At 46.2% G+C, this 12281-nt stretch overlaps 2 protein-coding genes and 1 pseudogene across 2 annotated transcripts in view; 2 read left to right on the plus strand and 1 right to left on the minus strand.

Annotated features, from left to right (window-relative positions):
- Window positions 1–11984, minus strand: part of B4GALT4 (beta-1,4-galactosyltransferase 4) — a 41826-nt gene extending 29842 nt beyond the window's left edge. Inside the window, exon 1 of the mRNA XM_004706493.2 lies at window positions 11963–11984. The gene's annotated coding sequence lies outside the window, so the exon portion shown is untranslated. The remainder of the gene's footprint in view (window positions 1–11962) is intronic.
- On the plus strand, window positions 832–1275 carry LOC101662667 (protein S100-A10-like). The gene has a single exon (XM_045286158.1). It carries the CDS (start codon window positions 832–834, stop codon window positions 1273–1275), a length of 444 nt encoding a protein of 147 aa, XP_045142093.1.
- Window positions 10327–12281, plus strand: part of LOC101662989 — a 9562-nt pseudogene continuing 7607 nt past the window's right edge.

Below are 12281 nucleotides of genomic sequence, written 5' to 3' on the forward strand. Positions count from 1 at the left end.
TTGTCGTCCGCAGGGCCATGGGTCAGTGAGGGGCATCATGTCTCATAGTGGGGCTGGCCATGTGGTCCTCTCTGTGACTGGCTGTTCTAATTGGGGTCATCGTCCTCAAGCCCTGGTGGGTCAGGATGTGCTCCAGTCTCTCCTCCTCCCCACTCATCTGCTCCGTGTGCTCTGATCAGATACATCTCTCCCCTGGAGCTGGGGATTCAGTACCGTCCTTTGAAATAAATTCTTCTCGGGGGAGGGGCAGGCATTCCCTTAGTGTTTGGGACTGGGCCCAGCCCCCAGACCTTTCCACTGGCTCCCTACTAACTTCAAATTTTAATAGCGAGAGGTGAGGCAATATGAATTCAGCTTGAAGAGCTGGCAGACCGGGCTCTTCGCAAACTCCAAACGCGCTGCCATCGAGTCAGGCCCGACTCAGCAATGCCATGCTCTGTTACTGAAAAAACCCAGTTTCGGAGGCCACGTGGGCGAGGGCCTGGTAAACACACACGGGACAAAGGGGCTGTGTGAGGTCCTTGGGAAACCACAGCTTCGCTTCTCTGGTTTTAAGTACGTTATTAGAAGAAGACAGAACACATGCCAAAGCTAAGGTACTGATCATGTCCATGGTGCAAAAACGCCCTCAGGTAAACGGGCAGACTGGAGACCAAAGTTTTTTTCTAGGCTAAGTAATAACATGGAAGCTCTTGAGAAGAAATATTAAGTGACCAAAAGACAAAGGTAGAAATAAACTATGGACTGACCTGTGTCTGGCTTGCTGAGCCCTCCCTTTCCCCTACCCCCACCTTGCACCTCCCCGCCAAGGCTCCCACACACCTGGCCAAAATGCCGTGTCAAATGGAATATAACATGGAGACGATGATGTTCACGTTTCACAAATTTGCTGTGGACAAATGCTCCTTAACGAAGGAGGACCTGGGGGTGCTCATGGAAGAGGCATTCTCTGGATTTTTGGAAAGCCAAAACCACCCTCTGGCTGTGGGCAAAATAGTGAAGGACTTGGACCAGCACCAAGATGGCAGAGTGGGCTTCCAGAGCTCCTCTGTATTGCTCACCAGACTCACCATCGCCTGCAAGGACCAGTTTATAACACACATGGAGCAAAAGGGAAAGAAGGAAGGAGGCCGAATGGAAGAATCGCTCATACCCTGTCAGACTGCTGCAGGAATCTGCCCCATAGCTTCTCCCCTGTTTGAGGATTGCGTAAACAGGCTGGAGCCCTTCAGAAGAATGTGTACAAGTAAAAGCCAAGTCCCATCTGATAAGTAGAGAAAGGAACGTCAATTGGCCAAAGATTCAATGCCAGATAAGCTTTTGATTTTTATATTGTTTGTGTCCTCTTGCCCACGATAAATAAATTCCTGTTTTAATACCTAAAAAATAATATAAAATAAACCATGTAAGTGTATTGTGATTGCCAGTAAAGTTATAGAAATAAGAATGGTTGAAGGCAAGGGAAAGGTGGGGGAAGAAAGGGAGAACCAATCACAATGATCTACATATAACCCCCTCCTTGGGGGACAGACAATAGAAAAAGAGGGTGAAGGGAGACATTGGTTAGCATAAGACATGAAAAAATAATAATAATTTATCAATTATCAAGGATTCATGGGGGGGGGGGGATGAGGAGCTGATACCAAGGGCTCAAGTAGAAAGAAAATGTTTTGAGAATGATGATGGCAAGAAGTGTACAAATGGATGAATGTATACATGGTGATAAGAGTTGTATGAGCCCCTAATAATTTTTTTTTTAAAAAAAAGAAAGAAAAGAAATAAGAATGGTCTAAGAAGCTAACAGCTAACGATGATTGCATTAGAAATATGGGATTTTCTAGGGGAAATTTGTTTTTCTCTTCTTCCCTTTTAAAGAAGTTTAAAGTAATATAGCTCTTTTCTTTTATAAGAGAGCCCTGCAGGCATAGTGCTTACGAGTTGGGCTGCTAACTGCAAGGTCCGCAGTTCAAAACCACCAGCTGCTCTATAGGAGAAAGATAGGAATATCTACTCTGGTAAGGAGTGACAGTCTTGGAAACTCACAGGGGTCATGCTACCCTGTCCTGTGGGGTCATTATGAGTCAGTATTGACTTGATGGCAGTGAGTTTGGTCTTTTTTTTTTCCCCCTGACTTTTCCTCTTATGATGAAAACAAAATGTTGTGCTGTTTGTTGTTGTTGTTGATTTTCAAGTGAGAAGGTGGCCACGGTAAAAGGGGAACAGCAGAAAGCTATCTTAAAAACGCTCTAGATCGCCTTATACTGACTGAAGGGTTGTTGCTGCTAGGAGCATGGAGCCCTAGTGGTGGAGTGGTTATGCACTGGGCTGCCATCTGCTTGGTCAGCAGTTTGAAACCACCAGCAGCTCCGTGGAGAGAGACTGAGTTTTCTACTCCTATAAATAGTTTACAGTCTTGGAAACCCCTGGGGGGTCATTATGAGTCAGCACTGACTTGATGGCAGTGGGATGGAGCCCATGTGGCAGAGTAGAAAGTCCCATAGCATTTTCTATCCTGTAAGTGGATCACCAGGTTTTTCTTTTGTAGAGTCTCCGAGTAGGTTCAAACCTCCAACCTTTTACTTAACCACTTGTGCCACCAGGGCTCCTTAGCATTACCAAAAAAAAATTTCTCTCTAGATTAGTTGGGAGTGAAACCTAGATAGCATGTCTTTCTAGAGGCAATGCTGTAGCTAGAAGCTAGTTTCTTGTGTCAGTCCAGAAAAGAGAATACTGACCCAGACTAATCCAACTGAACAGTAAGGCGAGTGTTCAGAGTCCTGGGAAGGTATGCAGCAGTTGATGCTGAAGTCCAGTAAATAAGAAGAGTAATGTGCTAATTTGCCGCTCAACCATGTAATGTGAGGATAACCATCATCCTCATATTACAGATGAGAAAACTAAAATTCAAAGAGATTGTGTCATTTGCTCCATACCACACAGCTAATTAATGGTGGAGCAGGCATCTGAGCCCAAGCAGTTGGCTTCAGAGGCTGTGTGTCTGTTATACCTTCCTCTTTCCTCTCCTGGTTGTTTGGGTCCCCCCAACAGAAACCCAAACACACGTAGGGGTTCCTTTGGACCTACCTGTCTCACGTCTTCCTGTCCCTCTCCTGGGACTGTCTGCTCCAAATGCCTTCAGGGGAGTCTGTCCTGCCTCTCCAAGATGCAGGAGGTTGTCAGGGCCCTGGGGCCAATCAGACCACCTCTTACAGACTTCGTGGAAGGAGCCTAACTTAAACACTAGGACTGGTAATAACGTTGGCTACAATCTCAGTCTTTTCTAGACTGGGAGTATAGATTTTCTAAGTGCTGTTTGTGGAGGGACGCTGTTGTTGTTGTTGTTGTTGTTGTTGTTGTTGTTGTTGTTGTTGTTAGTCGCCATCACTCAATTCCACATCATGGCTGTGGGAAACTGAGGATCGGGAAGAGAGTGTATGCAGACAAATTCTTTTTTTTTTTGGACAAATTCTTTATTCTCATATTTAAAAAGCCTGGGAGGCCAGGGTTCTGGGTGGAGGGAGGCCTTCACACTTATGAGTTAGAGATGAGTCCCAATCACATTCTCATAACTAAGATTAATCCCCACAATATCCTCTCATAATAGTGCTACCTTAAAGTTGCCTCTTACAAGCTCATGGCTGATTGCTATCTGGCCAGCAGTGCAGAGGTGTTGATATTGTTCTTCCTGCTGGGGGACAGTCACTCCTTCTTACCTGCCCCCAGTACTGGTGTTAGGTTACTCCTCTACTGAATTCAGGGTCCTCTAGGGTTAAGGTACTGCCCGCTTTATTATGTATGTGGCTCCCTGCAATGAAAGGGGTTTGCCAACCCCTGTATAAACTGGTATAAGAATACATTCTCTCCCTCTCCTGCTCAGACCTGGTATCATGGAGGAAGTGAGCCGCTGAAAACTTGTGTCTGCTCTTAATTTCTTCCCTTCAGTTACACAACCATCCCGTAGGACCCGTATGGATGTGAGGCTGGATCCCACACCTGGTGACTCTATGGGTGTAGATGAGAACGGCTCCACACGGTTTCCAAGGCCAAGACCTCTCAGAAACAGATCGTCAGACTTGTATTACAAGGTGGCCCTGCATGAGTTTGCCCCACCAACCTTTTGGCTAAGAGCCTCCAAAAACCCAAAGTCACTGCCATTGAGGCAATGCCAATGTCTAAAGGACAGAGTAGAACTGCCCCTGTGAGTTTCCCAGCCTGTAACTCTACTGGAGTAGAAAACCCTGTCTTTCTCCGGCAGAGCGGTTGTGGTTCCCAACTACTGAGCCACCAGGGCTCCTTGGCTGGTAGTCTAGCTAGCACTGAATGGTTTATGACACCCAGGGGCTATACTCTGAAGGAATAGTGCCCTGAATGGAGAACTGCCTGGCTGGAGTGATGACAAGATGCCTGTCCATGTGACTAATAATCATAAACTACTGCTCCTGGGATGAAGCCCTTGGAATGTGTCCAAAGAAAAGAAATGCTTCTAAAAGTAAGGAGCCATTGGTAAGAAGTACTGAACAATTAGCTAACCGGTCATTACTGAATAAGGTTTTCTGCAGCTCTTTCCTCTGAAGTGGGCAGCACAGTCCTTCTTTGTACTCTGTTTTCCCGAAAATAAGACAGTGTCTTATATTAATTTTTGCTCCCAAAGATACAGTAGGTCTTATTTTCAGGGGATATCTTATTTTTCCATGAAGAAGAATACGGTACACATTTATTGTTGAACAACAAAAAAGGAAATGTATTACCTGTATACGGTACGGTAGTAGTTGTCATCACAAACCAGCATAACCAGACAAACTGTGAATCCTACAGTATCAAGAATTTCTTGTTACTACCATTATTTCCACGTACAACAACCTATGGTACATTTACTCATAATCTTTGGTACATTGTCTCGCACTTCCTATCTGCTCCGGCTGCGCTGCGGTCAACAGTGAGCTGTGCGCCTGCCACTACGGTCCAGATTCCAGAGTTACAGTAGCTTCAGGGGGCCTTATTATCAGGGAGGCCTTATGTTCGGGGAGGTCTTATTTTCGGGGGATGCCTTATAGTTCCACGAGAGGCAAAACTGTAAATAGGTCTTACTTTTGGGGAAACACGGAAGTATGTTCTGAGTCTGGAAGCTCCGCTGAAACCTGTTCACTTTGGGTGACCCTGCTGGCCTTTGAAATACAAATGGTATAGCTCCCAGCATCACAGCAACACACTAGCCACCACAGTAGGACAACTGACATACTGTGGCTACAAGAATGGGCTCTACCTTAAGAACAATGAAGAGGATGGCACCGGACCAGGCAGTGTTTCATTCTGTTATGCACAGGGTCGCTGCGTGGGAACCAACTGATGGCACTTAAAACACCAATCATTGAATAATCATCACCAGCCTCTCCTGTTGATGCTGTGTCAGAGCTGATGAACAATAGTCCTTTCCTCCCTTTTCCCAGCCTGTGTGGGGAGCCAGCCAGAAGAAAGCTGGCCACAGTGAGTACACAAAAGAGGGGTGAAGGGTTCATGTGTCTTCAAGAGAGATCAGCCTGCACATTCTGACTCGACTGTCGACAAGCCCTCTTCAGTGAATGCCCCCCTCTATAAAGTGGCAAGGGACAAAAAGAAAGACAATTCCTCTGACCAGGTAACATTTTAACTAGGCAATGGACCCAGACACACCTAGTACACTTTCAGTAGTTATCGACTATGGTTGCCAATATGATTCACGTACCAACTATGACCAGGATGTAAACCAAGTTGATAATCCCTGGAACAAGGTGTTGAAATACTAGGGGCATTTCTTTTCTATTTATCTGTAATTGCCTATTTTTATTTCAGTGAATATACAAGAGAGCTTCAAACAGTTCGTGGAAAAACGTAAATCATGAGATCCTAAGACATTCTTGAAGCCCCTTCATATATTACTTTATATTCTGAGTAATAAGTCTTTTATTCATTTATTCATTTATCTATCTGTTTTTTATATGTCTTTTCTTTAAAGGACATTATTTTTAGGGCAAGTGAGTCCTGGTTGGTATTTGAAAGAAGGTCTTTGGACTGAATTTACTTATAGGAATATTTCAGGGGTACAAAGAGGTCCTGAGTTTTCCCAAGCGTCTCAGAGTTATTTTCTTTGGGAATCAAGGCAATCTTGATGTGACAGGGAATCCTGGAGCCAAGTAACAAATCTGGGACAGGTGAACAAGACTGTTTTAGGACAAGACTCACCACCCTCTTCCTTTGAAAAGTCTGCCCTGACGTTGCTTTGAAAGGACCACAGTTTTATCGTATTGAGTTTTCTCCTATGACCTTTCTGAGCACCTATATTTCCAGGTGTAATGTTCAACACCAAAATGAACGGGTAAAATTTGAGAATAAAGAGAACTGGCATAATCTCGGATATCTCCTCCGACATAATTATAACTACAAAGGGAAGGAAAGATGCTGGTAACTTGTCAACAGCGACACCCACAGGTACCCCCCTCATCGTGTGGCCAGGTTAATACTGCAGATGCTGGGATTTCCTGCCTTTATCACCCCTGTGATATGTTACACCAAAGGCGGTTCCTCGTTCCTGTGGTGTTGGTGCCACAAAAAGCATAATTTACAAGTTTAGGTGAGCAACAGGCAAATCCATTCTACAAAACAATTAAGCAGTACTCTTCAAAAAGCCTAAGATAGGGAAAGAGAAGGAAAAATGGTGGGAATGTTTCAGAATGGAGGAAGCAAAGGACAGATAAAAACAAATACAACGTAGGATCCTGGCCGGTGGGGGGGTGGGGGGATGTGCAGAAAGAGGTGTGGGGTTGGGGGAATAGTGACCAAAGGAGGGGAAAAAAACACATTTCAAATTCCTTCTTGGGAGAATCTTAAAAATTGAAAAGGAGTACAATAGAGAAATTGGTTCCATCTCCTCCCTCAATTCAGCCCAATGCTAACTCCACTTCACTGACTAACACCATTACCTTTCTAAGGCTTGTGGATCACACCCCTAATAAATGGCACTTTCTCTTGCTCATGCTCAGCCTGGAGTATTCAAAAGGCTTGCTGCACATGGGTGACTCCCAAAGGCGACACAGCTTGGCTGTCCTCAAGAATCTTCCACGCACCACTACGCAAAACACTGACGTACACTGGAACAGGGTGTACTTGGCTCCTGGCAAAAAGCTACAGGACTCCACACGAGAAGCCTGAGGCTCCTGAAACACCCATTTTCCCCTGTATGTGTGGGGTTATTTTACATAGTATATAAAGGGACTTCAAAAAGCTTGTGGAAACCACAGATTTTTTTTTGAAGCCCCCTCAGATGTTGTGCAGTATAATATAGAATTCATCTTGTCTGGACTAAGCTGAAGCAGGTCAGAGCCCTGCACTTGCTTCCCTGCACATCCCCAAAGGTCAGCAGCAGACAGCCCCAGATAAGATAACCACCAGATAAGATAACCAGTGAAACCAGATGCTGTGGGTTCAAAGAAAGCCACAAGGGGTAGACAAGCAATTCTCGGTGTCCAGACCCCATATGCTACTTGCCATAATTGCCATACATTCCTCACCACCCCTTTAAAAACCCAGGCACCCAGCTGCTGAGCACGACTTCTATAACACGTTGGCCTAGGTCACAGAACCTTGTCCGGGAGCTCCCCTAATAAAGCTATTTCTGTTTCTGCTCTCTCTTGTCCTGCCAGTTATGTCTGTCCGTCTCCCTGTACCTCAGTTTCCCTTTACACATATATCTGATGGGATATTCGAATCCAGATTCATGGACAATTAGGTGTCATGTTCAGTTAAAGATGAGGATTTGGCAGGAGGGCCCAGGGGGAGCTTGCATTCTGCCATCATTGGAGGCTGTCGTAGAGTGAAATGTCTCTTTTTCTTTCTTCTTTTTAAAATCATTTTATCGGGCACTCTTACAGCTCTTATAGCATTCCATACATCCATGGTATCGAGCATATTTGTATGTATGTTGCCATCATCATTTTCAAAACAGTTTCGACTTGAGCCCTTGGTATAAGCTCCTCTTTTTTCCCCTCCCTCCCCCATCCTCCCAAAGTGAAATGTCTTAATTTGCCTCTTCTCTCCAGGTCTCTGTCTGAAACTCCCACCAAATGACTGGGTGGAACTATGCTCACAGGGCGTGGATAACACTGATTGAGGGGATTAGGCCATTTTAATTGCCAATCTCTAGGTTTGAAGAAGAACCATCTCAGAAGCGGAGACAGAGTGAAAGCCCTGGACCATAAAGAGAGACGAGCCACTAGGGGAGCACATTCTCGATGGGTCTGGAGTGGAGGAGGCAGAGACCAGAGGCACCTGAGGCTGTGGCACGGAGACCATGAGACAGAGCAAAGGAGTCAGCCGGAGACCAGAGGCCGAGGCCAGAAAGAGACTATGGGACAGAACAAAGGGAAGCACTGACAGTGAGGCAGAGCCGCAGGTGGGCTTCCTGGCCCGCAGAGGCAGAGGCCAAGGGACCACGTGGCTGAGAGGCTAAGGGCTGGAGAGAAACGTGGCTGTTGGCTGAGGTGAGATATTCCTGTGGACCCATGACTGTAGCCTTAACTTTTCTGGTCCTGGTTTCTGGTAGCCTGTTAACTTCCCTAATGAACCCCCTTAAGCACGATTATTGTCTGTAGGTTCTGTGTGGCCACTGCAATGGATTATCAAACCCAACAGAAAAGTGGTGTCGTAAAAGGAAGGGTTGGTGTTAGAACAGGGACGTGGACGTCTGTCTGACCTCTGCCTTATGGCAACTGGGAGGTCAGAAAAGGCCTCTGTGCTGTTTTGCCAGGGGCACATCAATGAGAAGGTTGGAGAAAATGAGACTCTGACATCAGAGGAGCCGAAATTCTTATTAGCAAATGCCTAAATGGCTTTGAGCAAGTGACTAAAATTCTTGCTTCTGTCTTGCCATTTACTTAAGAGGGATTGCTTAAATTGCGGTGGCAGGAGTGCCTGTATCAAATACATAAGGGGAGTCTGCTAGAACTGCCGATTCCTGAGCCTCTCTCGAGCGCTTAATGAGGCAGAAGAGCTGGAAAATGAATTTTTAACAAGTTCCCCAGGTGATTCTTATACACATTAAAGTTTGAGAACCGCTGAAATAAGAGAAGGGACACGGGATACAATAGATCTTTCAGAAATGCTCATTTTCCTTCCAGTAAGGAAAGGCAGTAAGAAGAGATGTAAAAATGGGGGGATAAAAAATGCATGCAACGCCCTCATTTAGAAATTTATTCTATGAAAATAATGAGGCGTAGGCCACAACATTGCTAGAATAATCAAGAATTATAGAGAAGCCCAGGGAACTGGTTTAGCTGGTGGCATGGTCAGCAGTCGAAGCCATCAGCTGCAACTTGGGAGAAAAGAGGCTGTCTACTCCCCGAAAGAGTTACAATCTCCAAAACTCACAGGGCAGTTCTACCCTGTCCCACAGGGTCGCTATGAATTGGAATTGACTCGATGGCAGTGATTTTGACTGATATGATGAAAGATATGCTCTCATTAAAAATGGTGGGATTTTTTTAAATTAAATACTTTTATTGGGAGCTCTTACATCTCTTATCATGATCCATACATTCATCCATTGTGTCAAGCACATTTGTACATCCGTTACCTCATCATTCTAAAAACATTTGCTTTCTACTTGAGCCCTTGATATTAGCCCTCCCTCCCTCATGAACCCTTGATAAGTTATAGATTATTATTTTCTTATCTTATATCATCATCTATCACCCTTCATCCACTTTTCTGTTGTTCGTCCCCCTGGGAGGGGGTTATATGTTGATCCCTGTGATCAACATATGATGTGATCCCCTCTTTCTCCCCCAACCTTCCCCTAATCCTCCTGGTCTCTCTATTTTTTTTAAAAGGTAGCTACACAAGAAAGTTCTCATGATAGCTAAGTGAAGAAACCAGAATATGAAAATGGATATAAAATTATGCTATAAATGTGTGGGTATGTTTTGCATTTTTTTTTTAAATCATCAGGAGGAATTACTGGTGCTCACCTTGTGATCATTTTCTAAAGTGGAATTTTTATGATCAGAAACATGTTTATTTTGGAGATTTTTTTCTGATAAAATGTCGCTATCGTTTTTCTTTTAAAATCTTTTAAAATTTAAAGGTGACATGTTGATAACAACTTTTAGTCATACAGGATTGATGACTCATCCATAGAATCTTTAAGGGAACCCTGTTTTCAAGTGGCCCCAGTAAGCAAAAATCTCAAAGAAAATCCTCAAGTGCTACCATTAACTTTTATTACCAGAGAACCCTAGGACTTCTCCTTAAAATTCCTCTCCCTGGGTTCTAACCCCAAGGAGCTTTGTTGGCACAATGGATGTCGAGTTGGGCTGCAACCTCAAGGTTAGCAGATCAAACCTACCAGCCGCTTGATGGGAGAAAGACACAGCTTTCTACTCCCATAAAGAGTTACAGCCTGGGAAACCCACAGGTGCAGTTCTACCCTGTCTATAGGGTCACTGTGAGTCAGAATCAACTCAGTGACAGCGAGTTTGGGAAGTGGGGGAACATTCCAACCCCAGAGATTTTGATTCTCAAGGTCTGCGGTGGAGCCAGGGTGTGATAAGTAGGTTTATTGTGCTAACCTGGCCTGGAGAACCCTGTCTAACACACGAGGGCACAATATTTTAATCAAGAATTCAGGAAATTCTAGGACAACCAGTCAAGTTTGAGGAGCACAGGTCACTGACACTTTAAAAAAAGAAGCGAACACCCATGACTTGCTGTAGATCGTCCACACAGACTAAAAGAGCTTCAAAGTCATGATTAGTTCACACAGCACTTGCATGCACTGTGGGGGGGGGAAACACACTGATTATTAGCGCAACTTAAAGGGACGATGAACACTTGTTATTGTAAATGGCATAGAAAAATATAACAGCTATGTTTTCAACCCCCAAGTTTACGTAATCAGATGTTTTTAATCTGATCAAAGCAATGGACGTTCTCCAGAAATGCGCATAGAGGGGTACACATAAACGTTTTTCAAATTCTTGGCGTTTGTAGTCCTCCCAAAAGTCAACCCTGCTGTAGAAGATAAAATTCCAGGAAGATAAACTATCATGAAACCAAGCATCATCTCCTCGCCTGTGGAAACATCCCAGAACTCCCCAAACAGGTGCTTAAAACTGCCTTCCACACCCCTTTTTCAAACACACGTCCTCAACCTGGACCCTGGACCCTATAGGTTGCCCTTTCCTGACTCTTCGATACCTCCTTTTCCTTTCTCTTAAAAATAAACAAACGTTCTCCAAGCCGCTACCTACCATCTTCCTGTGCATCACGAAACGACTGGCACACGGCGGGTCTGCCTGTGCCCGGGCCGCCCCCACTCGAGAAGGCTCTGCTCCCGGGCGGCCCTCCCACCCTCCGCGGAGAATTGCTCTCCTAAATCAAAGGGGCCTTTCTTTTCTCTGTCCTGATCTTGCCTTTCCAATATTTTCAAATGGAGAGTTAATAGCCCTTATCCAAAGGCGAGCAGAGCATCCACAGACACTGAGCAAGTGTTCCCAAAGTCCTTGCAAACATCCATGCGTCTAACCCTGGTTTTCAGTGGGGTGTTTTTGTTCGTCGGTTTGCGAGGAGGGTGGGGTGTCGGCTCAGCACACGGTCCCTCACCCGCCTAAAGACTGGAATCTGCTGATCAGTTTCCTGCTTGAGCCCCAACGGAAAGCAGGGTCCTCCGTAGAAGGGGGGTGCAGGCTGGGGGTTCCTATCACGGAGGCCGAGGAAGGGCAGGGCTGGGAGCCCCGCAGAATTGCGGCAGGGACGCCAGGGGCCTCGGAGTCTTTGCCCACCCGGCACCTCCCTCCCTCGCAGGCTCGGCCTCTGCAGGCCCCTCGGCCGGCCCCCCCACTCCGGCAGAGACACCGCCGGGCCCCCACCCGCCGCCCCGCGGTCCCCACGCCCGGCGCCCCAGAGCCGGCGGAGCGCAGGCCCGCGCACTTACCCACGGCCGGGCAGCTCGGAGCCCAGCCCCGCGAAGGGAGGGGGCCAGAAGCGGCCGCGGGGGCGGCTCCGGAGGACGGCTCCGCCTCCCGCCCGCCCCCAGCTCCGCCCTGGCCGCCTGTTTTCCGCTGCGGGCGACTCTGCCGGCACCACCAGCTTCGTGAAGTGCACTACCCAGGATGAAAGGGACCCAGACAGCCAACGCACGGCCATCTCGTTGATTCCAATTTATAAGGCAGAGTAGGTTTCCGTGGCTGTAAGTCTTTACAGGAGCAGAAAGCCTCATTTTTCTCCCTCAGAGAGAGGGAGGGGTTGGAACC

This window comes from Echinops telfairi, unplaced genomic scaffold (assembly GCF_000313985.2).
Source record: "Echinops telfairi isolate 266 unplaced genomic scaffold, ASM31398v2 ScPeMD7_6;HRSCAF=24_0, whole genome shotgun sequence".
Lineage (NCBI taxonomy): Eukaryota > Metazoa > Chordata > Mammalia > Afrosoricida > Tenrecidae > Echinops > Echinops telfairi.

Excerpts from the sequence above, each read along its gene's own strand:
- LOC101662667 (XM_045286158.1), top strand. The coding sequence starts at position 832 with ATGCCGTGTCAAATGGAATATAACATGGAGACGATGATGTTCACGTTT.